This window comes from Littorina saxatilis, linkage group LG2 (genome assembly GCF_037325665.1).
Source record: "Littorina saxatilis isolate snail1 linkage group LG2, US_GU_Lsax_2.0, whole genome shotgun sequence".
NCBI lineage: Eukaryota > Metazoa > Mollusca > Gastropoda > Littorinimorpha > Littorinidae > Littorina > Littorina saxatilis.
In genome coordinates, this window is record NC_090246.1 from 70770562 (window position 1) to 70792810 (window position 22249).

General features: G+C 42.4%; 1 protein-coding gene across 1 annotated transcript; it reads left to right on the forward strand.

The window, feature by feature from the left end:
- Positions 1-9213: 9213 nt before the first annotated feature.
- Positions 9214-15883, forward strand: LOC138953923 (fibropellin-1-like). Its single transcript, XM_070325917.1, has 3 exons — positions 9214-9487; positions 10036-13750; positions 15691-15883. Exons 1-3 carry the CDS (start codon positions 9214-9216, stop codon positions 15881-15883), a joined length of 4182 nt encoding a protein of 1393 aa, XP_070182018.1.
- Positions 15884-22249: the final 6366 nt, after the last annotated feature.

A 22249-nucleotide genomic window follows, 5' to 3' on the forward strand; every position in this document is an offset into this window, starting at 1 on the left:
CCATAAAATGTAATTCACAACCATACAATGTGTAACTGTAAATAAAGCTGTACATTGTTTTTACGGTTTCATATTTTTATACCAGCCATGTCAAAGTTATAACCTTTAAAATTATGAAAGAAAGAAAAAACAAAGCAGATTATATGTTATTGATACCAATACTTGTGTATTCCACGACTGGTGCTTATTTTTTATTTTTGCGTGTGTCAGTTTCTGTCTGATTGACTGTGTCAACGTTTCTATGTTTGGCTGTTGTCTCTATAAATCGTTCTATGTCTGTCTGTCTGTTTGTCTGTCTACATGTCTATATGTATGTCCATCTTTCCGTCAGTCTCATGTCTCTTCTGCCCACGGGGTGTACTTTAAACACCAAAGACAGGAGACAAAGAAAAGAACCAACAAAAATCGTGTGAAAGGAACAATAACTTTACATAATGACATTGAGCTCACATTCTCACATGATCTGTCTCATGCACTAAAACAATCCTCGACCCTGTTTGACTCTTTGATCAATAATTGCCTAAAATAAAAGAAATAAGTAAAAACAAAGCCGACCTTTACATGGCAAGGACATGCCTCGTACACCTCTCTCTCTCTCTCTCTCTCTCTCTCTCTCTCTCTCTCTCTCTCTCTCTCTCTCTCTCTCTCTCTCTCTCTCTCTCTGTTTCTCTCGTATCACAAGGTTGCAAGGGAAACAACCTAGGGAAGAAATCACGATACATGGTGTTATTTCCCCTCAACCCTCTCTCTCTCTCTCTCTCTCTCTCTCTCTCTCTTCTCTGTCTCTCTCTCTCTCTCTTCTCTCTCTCTCTCTCTCTCTCTCTCTCTCTCTCTCTCTCTCTCTCTCTCTCTCTCTCTCTCTCTCTCTCTCTCTCTCTCTCTGTTTCTCTCTGTTTCTCCCGTATCGCAAGGTTACAAGGTAAACAACCTAGGGAAGAAATAACGATACATGGTGTTATTTCCCCTCAACCCTCTCTCTCTCTCTCTCTCTCTCTCTCTCTCTCTCTCTCTCTCTCTCTCTCTCTCTCTCTCTCTCTCTCTCTCTCTGTCTCTCTCTCTCTGTCTCTGTCTCTCTCTGTCTCTCTCTCTCTGTCTCTCTCTCTCTCTGTCTCTCTCTAATTTATAACTGTGCAGATACTATTGCTGTTATTTTAACCACTATTGTAAGGGGCTGTGGCCTTAGACAATTAAAGATGTGTTCTTGTTCTTGTTCTCTGTCTCTCTCTCTCTCTCTGTCTCTCTCTCTCTCTCTCTCACTCTCTCTCTCTCTCTCTCTCTCTCTCTCTCTCTCTCTCTCTCTCTCTCTCTCTCTCTCTCCCTCCCTCTCTCTCTCTCTCAACAGCTGAGTGAAGCCAGTTTTCAAAATCTGAAATTAAAAACATGTCCTGAACTATAAAGGGATTACTAGTGTATTTAAATCCAATGTCAGATTCATTTCAAAGTTGTTGCATAGGTTCCTTCCAGCAATATGCAGACATCTTTGGGAAGAAAAGGGGAGATCACCTTATGAACTTTTTACATTTAGTCAAGTTTTGACTAAATGTTTTAACGAAGAGGGGGGAATCGAGACGAGGGTCGTGGTGTATGTGTGTGTGTCTGTGTGTGTGTGTGTGTAGAGCGATTCAGAGAAAACTACTGGATCGATCTTCATGAAACTTGACATGAGAGATCCTGAGTATGGTACCTCCAGACGGGTTTTTTTTCTCATTTTTTTTATAAATAGCTTTGATGACGTCATATCCGGCTTTTCGTGAAAGTTGAGGCGGCACTGTCACGCTCTCATTTTTCAACCAAATTGGTTGAAATTTTGGTCAAGTAATCTTCGACTAAGCCCGGACTTTGGTATTGCGTTTCAGCTTGGAGGCTTAAAATTCAATTAATGAGTTTGCTCATTAAAGTTGTCATTAAAATCGATTTTTCGCAAACAGATTTAAAATTGATTGCATCTTATTCTTCATCACATTCTGAATCTAAAAATATATACATATGTCATGTTTACTCTTAAAATGTGATCACAATTAACGAAAATAGATTAATTAGTCTTACGATTAAAATTTAAGAAATCGATCCAAAAATGATTTCATCTTATTCTTTATCATTTCCTGATTCCAAAAAGATATAGATATGATAGGTTGTATTCAAAACAAGCTCAGAAAGTTAACAAGAATACAGAAAAGCGCGCTTTCCTGCTTAGCACAATACGCTACCGCGCTAATCTGGCGTGTCAATATCACTACGTTTTGCACGTGGAAGGTGAGCGATTTCCTTCACGCGGGGATTGACGAAGCTGTACTGTCTTGGTGAAAAAATACAGTGCGTTCAGTTTTATTCCGTGAGTTCGACAGCTTGACTAAATGTAGTAATTTCGCCTTACGCGACTTGTTTTGTTATCTGTGAGTGGTCAAATATGTTTTTTTTTTCTCTAAAACACTATGATTTTGAATGTGATTGTCATTGACATTTTTGGCCTAATATATGATCGATGATCAATTGACTTGTGTAGATAAATGGATAGAAAGCATCAATATGTTCATATGTTACTTACCAAAATGTATGTTGAATATTATTGTCGAATTCGTAAAAGAAATATCATCATTAATTTAGTGGTAAAAGCGTTGTAACACAATAACCCAAGGTAAAATCAATACCAAATTTGAACACGGTAAATTCATTATATATGTTACAGTAAATTCATCAAACCAGTCAATTTGTAAATTCACTCCGTAAATTTACCAATTTACTGAAAAAAATTCAGGAAATTTACAAATTTACTGAGTTTGACACCCAGGAAATTTACAAATTTACTGAAAATTTCAGTAAATTTACAAATTTACTGGTTTGATGAATTTACTGTAACATATATACAGTATCAAAACCACAAAAGAAAATAGGGTGTTACAATACTGATTGCTAAACATGTGTCCACGCCCAAACCCAAGCCCCATGTCCTTCTGACTGACAAAAATGAACAAAACATTGGATTCTCACTATATTCAGTGATTCATTTGAAATTGTATGCACATAATATTTTCAGCAATGCAAACAATTTGGGGCAAAAAGAATGTGAGTCAAGTCAAGTCAAGTCAAGTCAAGTCAATATTATTTTTTTTTAAGTAGGGTTACATGAAATTGAATTTGTTCTAACAATAAACACAACAAAAAAGATAAATAATGGGACACAACACTTCAAAATTAACCGGAAATAAATCAAACCTTTTTGGTTTCACATGCATCAAATATTGTGCAAAATAAGCTCCTCGAAGAGCAAAAGAGAAACCAGAACACCAGTATTCACAGTTAATTTTGTTTTTTGTCTACGGACTAGAAACAAGAAAAAGATACATTTCCAAAAAAGCCACATGCACAAAATACATTAAACAGTCAATTCTGAACTGTATTACATACACAATAATGCTAAGTATCATGAAAACCACTTTATTATAACTGTCAAATGAAAACAAAGCTTTCGATGGAAAATAGGTCATTTCTTTTTGGCATAGTAGTAATAAAAATACAACAGTAATATGCAATAGAAACCCCCCGAAACATTCTGAGGGTGCATTTTCCTGACCTTGGCACGCAGCCTGAGGCTTTAAAGAAGAGGTGTGTTTATGTTTTTCCATTCAGCTAACAGATTAACATATAGCGAGTTCGCATGGACCTACAACTGAATTTTTAGCACACACACAAATGTGACCCTCCACCACGAAATGAGTCGCATGTCACCTCACGCGGTTCTGCGCTAGGCATAACATAAGTCCGGGGGGTGTCTATACCCAGCCAGCAAGACATTAGCGGCCGATAATCGGCCGAACACCCTTCAAAAAGTCGGGCCGGTGACGTCAAAACATACGACGCGGGTGTTGGCCCGACTAACTTTTGCAAAGAGGCAACGATGCGGCCGATAGGCGGCCGAACACCTGCACTATGGCGGCACGCATCCGGTCCGATGTTAATCGGCCCGATGACTTGTTTGACCTGCGGTCCGACACCTTATGCCGACATCGGGAAGATATCGATTTCAGCGGGAAGACATCGGGACGATGTCGGCATAAGGTGTCGGGCCGCAGGTCCAACAAGCCATCGGGCCGATTAACATCGGACCGGATGCGTGCCGCCATAGTACAGGTGTTCGGCCGCCTGTCGGCCGCCTCGTTGCCTCTTTGCAAAAGTTAGTCGGGCCAACACCCGCGTCGTATCTTTTGACGTCACCTGCCCGACTTTTTGAAGGGTGTTCGGCCGACTATCGGCCGCTAATGTCTTGCTGGCTGGGTGCAGCTACCGATACAGCAGTATGTACCACCACCACCCCCCCCCCCCCCCAAGTGTAACAGTGCAAAATTCACTTACAGCTACAGCTACAGCAGTATAACCCCCCCTCCCCCCAGTGTTACAGTTGCAAACAAACCTACAGATACAGCAGTGTGTACAACCCCCCCCCCCCCCCCCCAGTGTAACAGTGCAAAACAAATCACCAGCTAGAGATACAGCAGTATGTAGAACCCCCCGCCCCTACCGCGTACCGCCCTCACTGTAACAGTACAAAACACACCTACAGCTACAGATACAGCCGTATACACCCCCCCCCCCCCCTCAGTATTACAGTATAAAACACACCTACAGCAACAGATTCAGCAGTATATACAACCCCCCAAGTGTAACAGTGCAAAAATTACTTACAGCTACAGCTACAGCAGTATGTACACCTCCCCTCCCTCTTAGTAACAGTGCAAAACACACCTACAGCTACAGCAGTATGTACAACCCCCAACCCCCCCCCCCCCCCCCCCCCACCACTGTAACAGTACAAAACTCATTTACAGCTACAGATTCAGAATTATGTACATCCCCCTCCCCCCGCTGCCACCACTGTAACAGTACCAAACATACAACACTCCACCCCCTTCCCTCGTGTAGAGCGCAAAACACACCTAGAGCTACAGATACAGCAGTATACAACCCCAATCCCCCCCCCCCCCCCCCCTGTGTGCAAAACACACCAACAGCTACAAAAACAGCAGTATGTTCACCCCCCCCCCCTCCCCCTACTGTAACAGTACATAACACACCTACAGCTTCAGCTAGTTACATCTATGCTTGGCGCTGGTGGACAATATTCACTTTTTTTGGCAAAAACCGCCAGTTTTGGCCAAAAAAGACAAAGATTTGGCCAAAACAACCCACACATTTGGCCAAATAAAATAGATTTGGCTATAACTTTTTTTGGGCCAAAACTTTCTATGTAAAAGTTTTGGCCAAAACTGTTTATGTTAGCTAAAACGGGAGATTTGGCCAAACTTCTGCCACAAAAAGATTTGGCCAAAAAAAGATTTGGCCAAACAAAAAAGATTTGGCCAAATCTTCACTTTTTGGCCAAATCTTTTTTGTTTGGCCAAATCTTTTTTTGGCAAAATCTTTTGTATTTGCTGGCGCTGGTGGACAATATTCACTTTTTTGGCCAAATCTCTTTTTGGCCAAAACTTTGCTTTTTTGGCCAAAACTTTGCTTTTTTGGCCAATACCGCCAGTTTTGGCCAAAAAAGTGTGTTTTTGGCAAAATAAGTGAATATTGTCCACCAGCGCCAAGCAGCTTGGCGCTGGTGAACAATATTCACTTTTTTTGCCAAAAACGCACTTTTTTGGCCAAAACTGGCGGTTTTGGCCAAAACTGGCGGTTTTGGCCAAAACTGGCGTTTTTGGCCGAAACTATACTTTTTTGGCCAAAACTTTGCTTTTTTGGCCAATACCGCCAGTTTTGGCCAAAAAAGTGTGTTTTTGGCAAAATAAGTGAATATTGTCCACCAGCGCCAAGCAGCTTGGCGCTGGTGAACAATATTCACTTTTTTGGCCAAAAACGCACTTTTTTGGCCAAAACTGGCGGTTTTGGCCAAAACTGGCGGTTTTGGCCAAAACTGGCGTTTTTGGCCGAAACTATACTTTTTTGGCCAAAACTTTGCTTTTTTGGCCAAAAATGTACGTTTTTGGCCAAAAAAGTGTGTTTTTGGCAAAAAAAGTGAATATTGTCCACCAGCGCCAAGCAGCTTGGCGCTGGTGGACAATATTCACTATTTTGGCCAAAAACACACTTTTTTTGCCAAAACTGGTGGTTTTGGCCAAAACTGGCGGTTTTGGGCCAAAACTGGCGGTTTTGGCCAAAACTGGCGTTTTTGGCCAAAACTATACTTTTTTGGCCAAAACTTTGCTTTTTTGGCCAAAACCGCCAGTTTTGGCCAAAAAAGTGTGTTTTGGCCAAAAAAAGTGAATATTGTCCACCAGCGCCAAGCTGCTTGGCGCTGGTGAACAATATTCACTTTTTTGGCCAAAAACGCACTTTTTTGGCCAAAACTGACGTTTTTGGCCAAAACTATACTTTTTTGGCCAAAACTTTGCTTTTTTGGCCAAAACTGGTGGTTTTGGCCAAAACTGGCGGTTTTGGCCAAAACTGGCGTTTTTGGCCAAAACTATACTTTTTTGGCCAAAACTTTGCTTTTTTGGCCAAAAACGCCAGTTTTGGCCAAAAAAGTGTGTTTTGGGCAAAAAAAGTGAATATTGTCCACCAGCGCCAAGCAGCTTGGCGCTGGTGGACAATTTTCACTTTTTTGGCCAAAACTATAATTTTTTGGCCAAAACTGGCGGTTTTGGCCAAAACTGGCGTTTTTGGCCAAAACTGGCGTTTTTGGCCAAAAGTATACTTTTTTGGCCAAAACTTTGCTTTTTTGGCCAAAACTGGCGTTTTTGGCCAAAAAAATGAATATTGTCTATCAGCGCCAAGGGGTACTCAAAGATTTGGCCAAAAAATGAAGTTTTGGCCAAAACTATTTTTTGGCCAAAACTTTCAATGCAAAAGTTTTGGCCAAAAAAAGATTTGGCCAAATCTAAAACATTTGGCCAAAAAAGTGAAGATTTGGCCAAATGTTTTAGATTTGGCCAAATATTTTTTTGGCCAAAACTTTGCACTTAAAAGTTTTGGCCAAAACATGTTTTTGGCCAAAAACACACTTTTTGGCCAATAATGTACGTTTTTGGCCAAAAAAGTGTGTTTTTGGCCAAAAAAGTGAATATTGTCCACCAGCGCCAAGCATATACATCAGTATGCACACCCCCCCCCCCAAGTGTAACAGTACAAAACACACCTACAGCTACAGATTCAGCAGTATGTACACCCCCTCCCCCCCCCCCCCCCCCCCCCCCCAGTGTCACTGTGCAGAACACACATACAGCTACAGATTCAGCAGTTAGTATGTACACCCCCCCCCCCCCCAAGTGTGTAACAGTGCAAAACACACCACCAGCTACAGATAGATCAGTATGTACACACCCCCCCCCCCCCCACCCCAAGTGTTACAATGCAATACACGTCACACCTACAGCTACAGATACATCAGTATGTACACCCCCCCCCCCCCCAAGTGTAACAGTGCAAACCACACTTACAGCTACAGATTCAGCAGTATGTACTCCACCCCCCCCCCCCCCCCAGTGTAACAGTGCAAAAATCACCAACAACTACTGCAGTATGTACCCCCCCTCCCCCTACAGCTACAGAAGTATGTTACCCCCCCCCCTGTAACAGGACAATACACACCTACATCTACAGCAGTATGTACACACACACCCCCCCCCCCCCCCCACTGTAACAAGACAAAACACACCTACATCTATATTTACAGCAGTGTGTACAACACCCCCCTCCCCCACTGTAACAGGACAAAACACACCTACATCTACATATACAGAATAAGATACAGCAGTATGTACTCCCCCCCCCCCCCCCCCCCTCACTGTAACAGCAAAACTAACATTGAGAGCCAAAAAAAACCGAAATCACTTACTCGCTCCATCCGTCGCGGTTGTCCTCGAGTTGACGTCTGAATCTGATTGTCATTGCCAAGAGCCTGACTCACTGGCTACACAACTATTCTCACCGCCACCACGTGGCACTGGGACCAGCACTCAGATTGAGATCCCGAGGCGACATTCGTCTCGGATAACATATCATCAATGTGCTGTCCAACATTCCCAAAAATGTCTCTTCTTTCGATATTAACTTGAACTAAGAAAACAAATAAAATTCGCTCACGCGGGAAAGCAGCAGCCATTTGCACACTCAATCTTGTTTACCGTAAGGAAAGCTATTTGAATATTTCAAGTAAATGATGGCGTATTTTTAAAATGTAAAACTCATGATTTGAGCTCATGCTGTATTTGATTGCAAATATGCAAATAAAACTTACAATTAATTATCCTACTCCTATGTGAAAAAGTCAACAAATATGAATAATTTAGTTTCGCATTTGCATGGTCAGTCTCATAATGTCACGCCGTTGCTGGACCGACGCTTGAACAGGGGACGTAACAAATGTTAAAATAATGATCATCAATTTGTTATCTCCCGTAACTCTGCATAATTTTATCGACAGCAACATTGCGTCGGGCCGATGTCGGGGTTTATTACGTACATTTATACACAGTCAAACGGTATCGGCGCGACAACGGACGACGACACACGACATATGACGACGTCACCCGACTGAAATCGTCAGTCGGCCGACGAAAGCTTGCTAGCTGGGTAGTAACAGTGTGAGGGCCACCATAGTCACAGGCTTATAACTCGAAAAGTGTTCACTCTTTTCTAAAACGGTTTTCACCACTGGATAGAGAATAAACAACTCTTTAAGAAAATGTAAAAATATGAAAATCATGAAAAGGTGACATGCGACTCATCCCGTGGTGGAGGGTCACAAATGATCTCACGCCCCGAAAAAAAAACGAACGCGATAGCGTGAGTGCACAAGCCGCAATGTTGGTTTATTCTTCTTCTTTTTTTCTTTTTTTTTCCTTTTTTTTTTTTTTTTGGGGGGGGGGAGGGTCCATCGACATTACCTCTGAAATCGTTCACACTATCACTGCAAATAGGGATGCAATCCATGTTCGCACGCACTATAAAGGTTTGACGTGCAAACCCTTGTGAGCAGAACGATAAATCAGCTGATATCTACAACATCCAGTTGGTGTTGAATGCATGAATCGACAGATACAATGCATTGTCTATCTCTACGTCCACTTCTGCTCCTCTTCAGAGTCTTACTGGTGCTGACGGTAACATGCACGGTACCTACCCTGTGTTCGCCTCACCCTGCACCTGTAGCGGCCGACAAAACATCACCCAAAGCTGCACCGCCATCAACACCTGGTAGCCAAACTTCACCAAACCATGTACCACCATCCAAAACTGCAGGTGCGACCACACCTTCACACAAAGCTGTACCACAATCAACCCAACCAACCGGATTCTCGAAACCCCAAAACGCCCATTCGCTTTCAGCCTTCACAACAGGCAAGAACTCTAGGACAACATCCAGGGTACACAAGACCACTACCAACGCAGTCGATCACTGTCATGGAAAACCTTGTCAACATGGTGGCACCTGCAAGAACAGCGCAAAAGGCTACACATGTGCATGCCCACAAGGATATGACGGAACGAAGTGCGAACACGTTAACCATTGCAAAGGCGGCGTGTGTCAAAACAATGGTAGCTGTCACAATACCGCCGACAATTACACATGCACATGTCAAGCAGGATATAAAGGATACAGGTGCGAAAGATACGATTACTGCCATAGCAAACCATGTGGAAACGGTGGAACGTGTCAAAGCAACGCCCATAACTACACATGTAGCTGCAGAGGTAGATTTCTGGGTAGCCAGTGTCAAACAACGGACTACTGTCAAAGCAAACCCTGTCAACACGGTGGTACCTGTCTGAACCACGCTCATAACTACACATGTAGTTGCAGAAGTGGACAGCTGGGTAGCCATTGTCAAACAAGAGACCATTGTCACGGGCAACCATGTAGAAACGGTGGTACGTGTCGGAACCACGCCCATAACTACACATGTCGTTGCAGAGATGGATATCTGGGTAGCCATTGTCAAACAACGGACTACTGTCACAGCAAACCCTGTGGAAACGGTGGTACGTGTCATACTAACGCCCATAACTACACATGTAGTTGTACAGGTGGATTTATAGGTACCCAGTGTCTAACAACGGACAATTGTTACAGCAAACCATGTGGAAACGGTGGTACGTGTCAGAACAACGCCCACAACTACACATGTCGTTGCAGAGATGGATATCTGGGTAGCCATTGCCAAACAACGGACAACTGTTACAGCAAACCATGTGGAAACGGTGGTACGTGTCAGAACAACGCCCATAACTACACATGTCGTTGCAGAGGTGGATTTATAGGTACCCAGTGTCTAACAACGGACAACTGTAACAGCAAACCCTGTGGAAACGGTGGTACGTGTCAGAACAACGCCCACAACTACACATGTCGTTGCAGAGATGGATATCTGGGTAGCCATTGCCAAACAACGGACTACTGCCACAGTAAACCATGTGGAAACGGTGGTACGTGTCAGAACAACGCCCATAACTACACATGTCGTTGCAGAGGTGGATTTATAGGTAACCAGTGTCAAACAACGGACTACTGTCACAGCAAACCATGTAAACACGGTGGTATGTGTCAGAACAACGCCCATAACTACACATGTACTTGTACAGGTGGATTTATAGGTACCCAGTGTCTAACAACGGACAACTGTTACAGCAAACCCTGTGGAAACGGTGGTACGTGTCAGAACAACGCCCACAACTACACATGTCGTTGCAGAGATGGATATCTGGGTAGCCATTGCCAAACAACGGACTACTGCCACAGTAAACCATGTGGAAACGGTGGTACGTGTCAGAACAACGCCCATAACTACACATGTAGTTGCAGAGGTGGATATCTGGGTAGCCATTGCCAAACAACGGATTACTGTCACAGCAAACCATGTCAACACGGTGGTACGTGTCAGAACAACGCCCATAACTACACATGTCGTTGCAGAGGTGGATTTCTGGGTGACCAGTGTCAAACAACGGACTACTGTCACAGCAAACCCTGTCAACACGGTGGTACGTGTCAGAACAACGCACATAACTACGCATGTAGTTGTAAAGGAGGATTTATAGGTACCCAGTGTCAAACAACGGACTACTGTCACAGCAAACCCTGTCAACACGGTGGGACGTGTAAGAACAACGCACATAACTACACATGTAGTTGCAGAGGTGGATTTCTGGGTAGCCATTGTCAAACAACGGACTACTGTCACAGCAAACCATGTGGAAACGGTGGTACGTGTCAGAACAACGCCCATAACTACACATGTATTTGTAAAGGTGAATTTATAGGTAACCTGTGCCAAACAACTGACTACTGTCACAGCAAACCCTGTGGAAACGGGGGTACCTGTCATAACAACGCCCATAACTACACATGTAGTTGCAGAGGTGGATATCTGGGTAGCCATTGCCAAACAACGGATTACTGTCACAGCAAACCATGTAGAAACGGTGGTACGTGTCAGAACAACGCCCATAACTACACATGTCGTTGCAGAGGTGGATTTCTGGGTGACCAGTGTCAAACAACGGACTACTGTCACAGCAAACCCTGTCAACACGGTGGTACGTGTCAGAACAACGCACATAACTACACATGTCGTTGCAGAGGTGGATTTATAGGTAACCAGTGTCAAACAACGGACTACTGTCACAGCAAACCATGTAAACACGGTGGTATGTGTCAGAATAACGCCCATAACTACACATGTACTTGTACAGGTGGATTTATAGGTACCCAGTGTCTAACAACGGACAACTGTTACAGCAAACCCTGTGGAAACGGTGGTACGTGTCAGAACAACGCCCACAACTACACATGTCGTTGCAGAGATGGATATCTGGGTAGCCATTGCCAAACAACGGACTACTGCCACAGTAAACCATGTGGAAACGGTGGTACGTGTCAGAACAACGCCCATAACTACACATGTAGTTGCAGAGGTGGATATCTGGGTAGCCATTGCCAAACAACGGATTACTGTCACAGCAAACCATGTAGAAACGGTGGTACGTGTCAGAACAACGCCCATAACTACACATGTCGTTGCAGAGGTGGATTTCTGGGTGACCAGTGTCAAACAACGGACTACTGTCACAGCAAACCCTGTCAACACGGTGGTACGTGTCAGAACAACGCACATAACTACGCATGTAGTTGTAAAGGAGGATTTATAGGTACCCAGTGTCAAACAACGGACTACTGTCACAGCAAACCCTGTCAACACGGTGGGACGTGTAAGAACAACGCACATAACTACACATGTAGTTGCAGAGGTGGATTTCTGGGTAGCCATTGTCAAACAACGGACTACTGTCACAGCAAACCATGTGGAAACGGTGGTACGTGTCAGAATAACGCCCATAACTACACATGTATTTGCAAAGGTGAATTTATAGGTAACCAGTGCCAAACAACTGACTACTGTCACAGCAAACCCTGTGGAAACGGGGGTACCTGTCATAACAACGCCCATAACTACACATGTACTTGTACAGGTGGGTTTATAGGTACCCAGTGTCTAACAACGGACAACTGTTCCAGTAAACCATGTGGAAACGGTGGTACGTGTCAGAACAACGCCCATAACTACACATGTAGTTGCAGAGGTGAATATCTGGGTAGCCATTGCCAAACAACGGATTACTGTCACAGCAAACCATGTGGAAACGGTGGTACGTGTCAGAACAACGCCCATAACTACACATGTCGTTGCAGAGGTGGATTTCTGGGTAGCCAGTGTCAAACAACGGACTACTGTCACAGCAAACCATGTCAACACGGTGGTACCTGTCAGAACAACGCCCATAACTACACATGTACTTGCACAAGTGGATTTATAGGTACCCAGTGTCAAACAACGGACTACTGTCACAGCAAACCATGTGGAAACGGTGGTACGTGTCAGAACAACGCCCATAACTACACATGTCGTTGCAGAGGTGGATTTCTGGGTAGCCAGTGTCAAACAACGGACTACTGTCACAACAAACCATGTCAACACGGTGGTACGTGTCAGAACAACGCCCATAACTACACATGTAGTTGCAGAGGTGGATATCTGGGTAACTATTGTCAAACAACGGACTATTGTCACAGCAAACCATGTGGAAACGGTGGTACATGTCAGAATAACGCCCATAACTACATCTGTGTCTGCAGTACAGGGTTTCTAGGAACCAACTGCGAGAAGGCAGCAAGCATCGTTTTTACGAGTGCCAGCGTTTCAGCATCAGCTTTGACAAGTGAACCTCCCACACCACCTTCAGGCCTGGTAACGCTCAGCAATGAATCAACCATAACCACCACGACATCAGAAATTTCACAAAATCCGTCAACTACATCGTCCAAATATTTGTCAGTCCATTCAACGCCGCGCATTAACTCAAACATAACCATCGTGACATCAGAACCGTTGCTTAGTTCGTCTTCTGCATCTCCCACTGCAAAACGCGTGTCGACAGAGTCTACGACTGCATTGCCCATGCAATCGTCATTCCAGTCAACGCTAATTCATGGATCAACCATGGCCACCAAGCCATCAGAACTTTCACTAAGTCCGTTTACTGCATTATCTACTGCAGAAAGCGTGTCGACAAAGTCAATGACTGCATCGACAAAGACAATACAAGTAACAATTGCAGTGGACGTTGCGGTTAGTGACATTGACGGTAACGGACTGCAGCAAGCCATTTTGCATCTTCTCGAGGTCAACCTCACAACGGCAAACCAGGATGCTTTCAAGGTCGTGATGTCCATGAACAGGGGACACGACGATGAAGGGTTAGTGACTCTTTTTTTCATCTCACATGTGCTTGGTGGGTTCATGTTATGATGTATAATACCGTCTCAGTCATGCACGTTATGGAACTAAGTTACTGAGTTTTAACATTCAGTGCATTTCCTATCGCATCTGGTGGAAGAATGTTTGTGAAATGAAAGCTGGTTAGTTCATGAATTAATGGATATATTTGAAATAATATCAACTATGATGAGAGGGAAGAGCAAATCCAGTAGCTGCACATGCATCCAATACCGTCGTTTATGAAAATAAAACTAGAGATACAATTAGATTTGTCTCGCCTTCAAAAGCAGTATGTTTAAAAGGCATAGAAATAGTATATTTGAAAGAGAAAGTCTGACACTATTTGCTTTTTGCCCTTTGTTTGTTGTTAATTGTTGTTTTGTTGTCACTGAGCGGACTTTTTGGATGTCGCTTTTAAAAAGGGGGGGGGGGGCTTTCATTGTGAATACACGGTGTGTTCTCTGCCCAGGGAATGTAGCGTTCAAGGCATTGTCACGCAGCCTCGGGAATACTGCAGAAGGGAAGAAGCAAGTCGCGTAAGGCGAAATTACTACATTTAGTCAAGCTGTTGAACTCACAGAATGAAACTGAACGCACTGCATTTTTTTCACCGAGACAATACAGCTTCGTCAATCCCCGCGGTACTTTTCCCGTGTAACACGAAGTGAAATTGACGAGGCAGAATAGCGCAATAGCGTACTGCGATAAACAGAAAAGCGCGCTTTTCTGTAATTTTTTTGTAATTTTCTGACCTTGTTTTGAATAAAAAAAACAAATTATATATGTATGTTTTTTTAATCAGGAAATGATAAAGAATAAGATGAAACTATTTTTGGATCGATTTCTTACATTTTTTGTGCCAGATTTTAAGAGTAAACATGACATATGTATACATTTCTAGATTCAGAATTTAAAGAAGAATACGATGCAATCAATTTTAAATCTGTTTGCAAAAAAATGATTTTAATGACAACTTTAATAAGCAAACTTTTTAATTCATTCTTAAGCCTCAAAGCTAAAATGCAATACCAAAGTCCGGCCTTTGTCGAAAAAAACTTGACCAAAATTTCAACAAATTTGGTTGAAAGTAGAGGGCGTGACAGTGCCGCCTCAAGTTTCACTAAATGCCGGATATGACGTCATCAAAGACATTTATCGGAAAAAAGAAAAAATAGTCTGGGGATATCATACCCAGAAAATCTCATGTGATATCATACCCAGAAACTCCAGTAGTTTTCTGGGAACCGATCTATACACACACACACACACACACACACACACACACACACACACACACACACACACACACACACACACACACACACACACACACACACACACACACACACACACACACATACACCACGACCCTCGTCTCGATTCCCCGTCAATGTAAAAACATTTAGTTAAAACTTGACTAAATGTAAAAAGATGGAAGCAATACAATAAATGCCATCCTTTCAGTCGCTCTGACGTAGCTATACGGAGACGTGCCCATGCTTTTACGCGTGGGATCAAACCACACAATCACAATCTCAAGAAGTAGTTTTACTTGGATTTTGAAATAATCGTATGTAGACCATCACGATGCCTTAAGCCCAGGTCCTACTGTGACGAATGTTGACGGCGAACTACAACGATTTGGGATTCGTGGAGAAAATTGCCAATGTCGCTGTGGTTCGTATTACTTCGTTCTTGTTCGGCCGATTTTTTTAAATCATTCGTGGCAAACATTGTTGTGGCAAGATCGTAGTGACTCGTTGTGCTTCGCCAAAAGAATCGTGATAGTGGGACCTTAGCTTTACGAATAATGTTTCGCTATGAAATCCGTTTGTGTGATATTTTACTTTGCACCTATAATGAAATAACGTTACTTTGCGCCTGTAAAATGCTTTTCAATTTTAACCAATTCCAACAGGAATGAAGTGACAATTGTCGTCCTAGACATCGTGGTTGCCAGTGGCGACCAGGTCAGCGTGAATGACGTCAAGAATGTTTTGCTGAATGCCCCTGCTGACGCCCTGCCTTACAGTGTACACAAGGGTCACGTGACAGAAGCAGCAGAAGAAAAGGTTCGTGAATTCCAAAGTACAAGATGTGTTTTATTGTGATGAGGGAAAGAGTTCACCTGATTGCCGTCAGCAAAACTCGATCCAAGAAAGTTGGCTACTCTTGACTGCCCTGCATGTGCCCTGGACATTTGACCACCTTCTTGTCTTGGTCGTATTGCATGGAATCGGGCACAATAGATTGAGAGCCCTGTTAGACGGTTTACGTAGCATTGCATTTATAGATTCACACTGGATGCTTTCCCCCGAGGTTACACGATATTCGAATTCACAAAGTACATACGTGACTCATTTACAAAAGAAGCTGATGGAACATTTTGCCGGAAATTGTGCCTTATGTGGAGCCATATATACGTCTATAAGAACAAATAATGTTCGCCACTTTTTTTTCTGAGGTACTCGTGAGGGTTGGAGGGTAACGCAGCATGTGTAAATAGCGTAAAATAAATCAGCTGCCGATTCTCACTACCGGATGTTATCACCTTAGGCTTGATAGGTTTAGAATTAAAAAAAAATAAAACTACTGCTCTGTACACTACTACACCTTGGTTGAACAGGTTGCGGTTGACTGGTTGACCGGTTCGTTTTGGATATATTTGTCCTGCCTTTTTGCCTCGTTTGCCTTTGTGGCATTATCGGTTTACAAAACACCTTGCTGACTGACTGGTTATATGAAGTCTTATATCGCGCGCGTATCTCCAGACTCGGACTCAAGGCGCAGGGATCTATTTATGCTGTGTGAGATGGAATTTTTTTACACAATACATCACGCATTCACATCGTCCAGCAGATCGCAGCCATTTCGGCGCATATCCTACTTTTCACGGCCTATTATTCCAAGTCACACGGGTATTTTGGTGGACATTTTTTATCTATACCTATACAATTTTGCCAGGAAAGACCCTTTTGTCAATCGTGGGATCTTTAACGTGCACACCCCAATGTAGTGTACACGAAGGGACCTCGGTTTTTCGTCTCATCCGAAAGACTAGCACTTGAACCCACCACCTAGGTTAGGAAAGGGGGGAGAACATTGCTAACGCCCTGACCCAGGGTCGAACTCGCAACCTCTCGCTTCCGAGCGCAAGTGCGTTACCACTCGGCCACCCAGTCCTGGTCATCACTGTATATAAAAAAAAGAAGATTTGAAATGCATATATGATTCTTTAGATTTTTTTGATTTTTTTGGTTTTCTTTCTTTTTTTATCATAATAATGTATAGATATTTTAAAGAAACAATCGTCGATGAAAAATGATTAAACATAACTTACTGCAGAATGAATCAGATCGTTTACCTTTGTTTCAGTCTTGGCTGGATGAACACAACGTCGTTGTGGCTGGGATATCGTGCGCTGTCTTTCTTTTCATTATCTTAATCATCGTCATCGCTTGGAGAATGAGGTTTGTTGAAATCTGCTGATTTCCTTAAGTCACCTTCTTTCGCAGAGGATATTCACGTAATGAGTCAAACGTTTGGTTTTGAAATGTAAGCTTGAAAGTGGAAGGAGTTTGTAAAAGTCTGCAGATATATATGCAATGATTGAAAGATATAAGAAGGCATCGTTAAGTGTCTTGATTGTTTTCCTTGTACCTCTTCGTCTTCTTCTTCCGTGGAGGACTGGGTTCTTGCGAACGTCTCAGAGTCCTGCGGCCTAACACAACGTTGCATACGCATGTGTAGGCTATATGTGTGTGTGTGAGTCCCCGTCTGAGTTCCAGTGTGCGTTGCCCGTGAGCCACACTTGTCAACCATTGTTGTTGTTTTTTAATCTAACCAAACGTTAAATTAAGATATCTCTCATTCCCCATAACTCCTTCTCCCCCGCCCCAACTTCGATATAAACCATAATGACAACAGATCTGCCCAAGCGTTTACATATAGGATAAGGGCATCACTTTGATGAATACCCAACATTAACTGATTGGCTGCTTTCTAGGCGGGGTGCGAGTTGTGTGTGCGTGTGTGTGTGTGTGTGTGTGTGTATGTGTGTGTATGTGTATATATATATGTGTGTGTGTGTGTATGTGTGTGTGTGTGTGTGTGTGTGTGTGTGTGTGTGTGCTGAATTAATCGCCATGGTTGACAGAATAAAGAATCACACTCTAGCCAAAAAGGTGCCATTCTTTTGATCAATGGTAGGTACGTATCAAAGTTGGAAGATGCTCTCACCCTATGTAAAAGCCTGGACAGACCTGTCGTGGTTTACATGGTTATTTACACGGGAAGGAAGGTAATCTAAGGTAATAACAGTTTACCATGTATACGAAGACACAAATTCGACGGTCATTCTACAATTATTCCATCTTCTTTTACAAGGAGACATCGCACCAACAAGGGACACCAGACAGGAACCAGCCAGACAGCGATCACTGTCGAAATAACAGACTACGAGTACGGTAGCCATTCGGAATCAGCGCTGAAAGTGGAGGAAGTCGAGCTGGATATTCACCAACCGCCCACTTTCACCAACCGCTCGTACGAGGAAGAAGACGTTAGCGGAATTACTGGACAGAGTGTGTGTGTTGATGTAAAGCTGTGATTTCTTTTCGTTAACCTTTTTGTGTTGTGTCTTTTTCTTTTCTTTTCTTTTCACAATCATTTAGTCAAGTTTTTACTAAATGTTTTAACATAGACTGGGAATCAAGACGAGGGTTTTGCTGTATGTGTGTGTGTGTGTGTGCGTGTGTGTGCGTGTGTGTGTGTGTGTGTGTGTGTGTGTGTGTGTGTGTGTGTGTGTGTGTATGTGTGTGTGTGTGTGTGTGTATAATTAGTCAAGTTATAATTCTCTTTGATGACGTCATATCCGGCTTTTTGTAAAAGTTAAGGCAGCACTGTCACACCCTATTTTTGGCTCACGTAAGTGTAGCCTATGCGATGGTAAACTTTGTCTGTCCGTGCGTGCGTGCGTATGTATGTATGTGTGTATGTCTGTGGTAGAAACTTTAACATTTTTGGCTAAACACCGAAATACTCATTTCACGTGGTTAATTTTCAAGCACCATCTTCAAATTATTGAAGCAATGATCAATATTGTGTCGGCATGTGTGTAGTTAAAGCGTGTATCCAAAGAAAACGGGTGGTGGGGGGTTTTGAAGGGGTACAAGCAGTTGACTGATTTGTGTCGTGTTTGGCATGTAGACGGCAGGTCAGGTGTCAAGATCAGGTCAGGGGTCGCGCGAAGGATTGTGGTCCAGTTCTCACCTCGCCGATTCGCCGGGGAAGACGATTTCATGTTGTTCGGTTTCTAAGCTCCAGAAAAGTAAATAAAGAAGATACCAAAGGGAGATTTCCTACAATTTGATCTGCACAGCGTGTTTCCAATGTCCACGCGAGGAAGAGCTGTCGAAAGCGCGGCAGTCAGTGTCGATCTTGCAGCCGTATCCCGGTAAGTTCAGAGACAGATCTAGTGTCTCCCACTCTGATAACGTGTCACCTACTGTTAATCTGTTTTGTTTTAATTTCTTTTTATTTCAGCAGACACGGATGTCAAACACAGTGCTAGGCAGTCACCTCTAGTGAAATGAGTTGATCTAAAGTGCCTGTAATGTTTGGATGTCTTTGCTCGTGGTTCGATTTATGTGAATTTCAAGACTTGCAGTAGAGTCTCAAGTTAAGTTTACTCTGCCCGAAAAAAACTGTCCACCATTTACTTGAACATGCAGATATAAGGAAACGGAATGAATCTGTTCTCAAAGTCAAAATGATCACGATTTTTTCCTCAGATTCAAAACATGCACTGTCATGGTTTTGTCTGTACAATTTAGTAAGTCTTAAGTACTTTGCAACAACTTCCTTGAACGTGAAAGACAGTTTTTGAATGCTAGATCTGTATCGCGTTTCATTCCAGACTCGATCCTCTCTTTGATTGTAGATCTACTGTTTGCTGTTTACGCACTATCATTATGATTCGCTATGTAACGTTTGGTAAGCTTACCTTGCCACAGCTTTCTTGTCTTTGTTGGCATTTCTGGCTGTGTTGACCGTCAGAATTATTTTAAGAACCAGGCTGCTGCAGTCGACATGTTTCGCATATTGTAGGGTTACCATGCTGCATAGGTAAAGTGGCTTGTATAACCTGACTATTCTGTTTCAAAACACTGTTTATATTTGTGTAGGTTGTAGTCATCATAACTAATCGCATTTTGCCATTTGTTTCAGAAAGGAGGTTAACCTACAACAAGATCGACGCTATGTCAGATATATGCCTCAGCCACATGAAGACTTCCGAATTTAGATCTGCTCGGCATGGTGACAAGTCTTGATGAAAAGTATAGGACTGAGGACAGCAGTGGAAAAAGTGCCCACATGGCAGGTACCTAACCTATTACCCTAGTCATTTTATCTGTTTGCCTTCTTTTGAAAATTATACATGGAGTTGATATGATGCGTTAGTTTTAACTGTGTGTGTGTGTGTGCGTGTGTGTGTGTGTGTGTGTGTGTGTGTGTGTGTGTGTGTGTGTGTGTTTGTGTGTGTGTGTTACGGAGTGAGTGAGTTTGTGTTATGTTACTGTTTGTTGATTTCTTACGGGAGCCTTGAAGGCTTCGCCTCTTGTTTTGATAAAATTGATTGACATTTTGGTCAAGCCATCTTCGACGAAGCCCAGACTATGGGATTGAATTTCAGTTTCGAAGCTTAAAGATTAGTTAATTAGTTGGGCCGGTAAAAATCTGAAAATTCCTATTAAAATAAAAATTGTATTAATCGAGTTCATCTTATTCTGTATTGTGTCCTGATTCCAAAAACATATAGATATGTTATGTTTGAATAACAAACAAGCTCAGAAAGTTAAAAACAATACAGAAGAGCGCTCTTTCCTGGTAAGCCCAAACGCTACTGCGCTATACTGGCTTGTCAATTTCAGTGCCCTTTTCACGTGAAAAGAGTCAGCGATTTCCTTGGTATAAAAATGTTGTGCGTTCAGTTTCATTCTGTGAGTTCGACAGATTGGCTTAAAGTATAACTTCGCCTTACGCGACTTAATTGTTCTTTTTTTTTTTTCTTTTTATTTGGGGGGGGGGGGGGGCAGATGTTATTGTTGTTGTTGTTGTTGTTGTTGTTGTTGTTGTTGTTCTAGTTGTTGTTGTTGTTGTTGTTGTTGTTGTTGTTGTTGTTTGTTTGTTGTTTGTTTATTTGTTTGGTGCTTTTCGCTTCTTTTCTCTCTCTTTTGTTTGTTGGTTTTTAACGGACAAAATGTTTTTGGTGGGATAGAAAATCAGCATCACCGTACTGTTTGTTTGACTGTGCATGACGGTGCCAAGTTAATTCATATGTAGTTGTTTTTCTGCTATTGTGTTAGGCTTTTGTTATTGAAGTTTGCTTTGGGATTTTTCCTTTGTTGTGTTTTCGCTGTTGCATGATAGTTTATAACTGTTATAAAACAAACACATCATTCCTAGATAGACTATCCGAGTGTGTATGATGTATTGCTTCTGTGATGAGATGAATACAGTGCAGTATAGAAAAAGGAAGGAAGTGATATAATATTAACAGATAATCCCAAAAGTCGTGCATGGGATTTCAGGAGATTAACAAGTGTCTGAAAAAGTAAGATTTATCATCAGCATATGATGGATAACTATAGATTGAGCTTAGAAAAGCAAGAAACGTGTTGTTTCATTTTTAAATCAAATGAGCAAAGTAAAAAGTTGTTGTCATTTTGGTTTTGTTTGTTGCTGTTTTCATCTCTTTTAATTTTGAAAACGCTAGTGTGTTAACCATTCATTTTACTATTCATATTTAAGGTACTCGTTGCAACAATCACGTGATCTTCTCTCGAAAAACACATGTACATTCCTAAAACTGACCTGACCCGTCACTGTGTTCTGAACACACAAGTCGGTAACATGTCCTGATTTGGGAATTGCAGTGAAAAATATCCATGCCAAGATTAGATATAGCAACGGATCACCTGGACATAACCTCACACACGCACAAACGCACGCACACCAAGTCAACAAGCTCCTTGACTTTTGTGTAATCTAATTATTTTTCTCATCAAGTAGGGAGAAAGTCCCAGCTCTAGTTCGACAATGGTCATGGCCTTCAGATAATTGCATCTCTCTCATTGGTACTTTCAATTTTAATCAAAGAATGTGTATCAAGAGTAAATCTGGCTATGTCCTTGTGAAAACAGATCAACGAACCTCTCAACCTACTTTGATACCAGGTGAAGATAGGGGGAAAAGTAAAAGCGATTAAAACCCTGAACCTACTTTAGCCAAATGAAAGTAGCTTCAAGGAACATAGTCGGTCCTTTGTTGGTGCCCTACATGCCAGTAAGTAAAAAGTCAAGGAAAATAGATAGGAAAATAAACACACTAGTACTCCCTCAACTTACTTTCCAACCTCATAAAAATACCTTAAAAGCTACACAAAAGGAAACAAAATCATATGACCTACTTTGCAG

Coding starts and splice junctions, on each gene's coding strand:
- LOC138953923 (XM_070325917.1), top strand. CDS start 9,214: ATGTACCACCATCCAAAACTGCAGGTGCGACCACACCTTCACACAAAG. Junction 9,488..10,035: donor CAAGGATATGACGGAACGAA/GTGCGAACACGT, acceptor GTGGATTTATAG/GTACCCAGTGTCTAACAACG. Junction 13,751..15,690: donor AGGGGACACGACGATGAAGG/GTTAGTGACTCT, acceptor CAATTCCAACAG/GAATGAAGTGACAATTGTCG.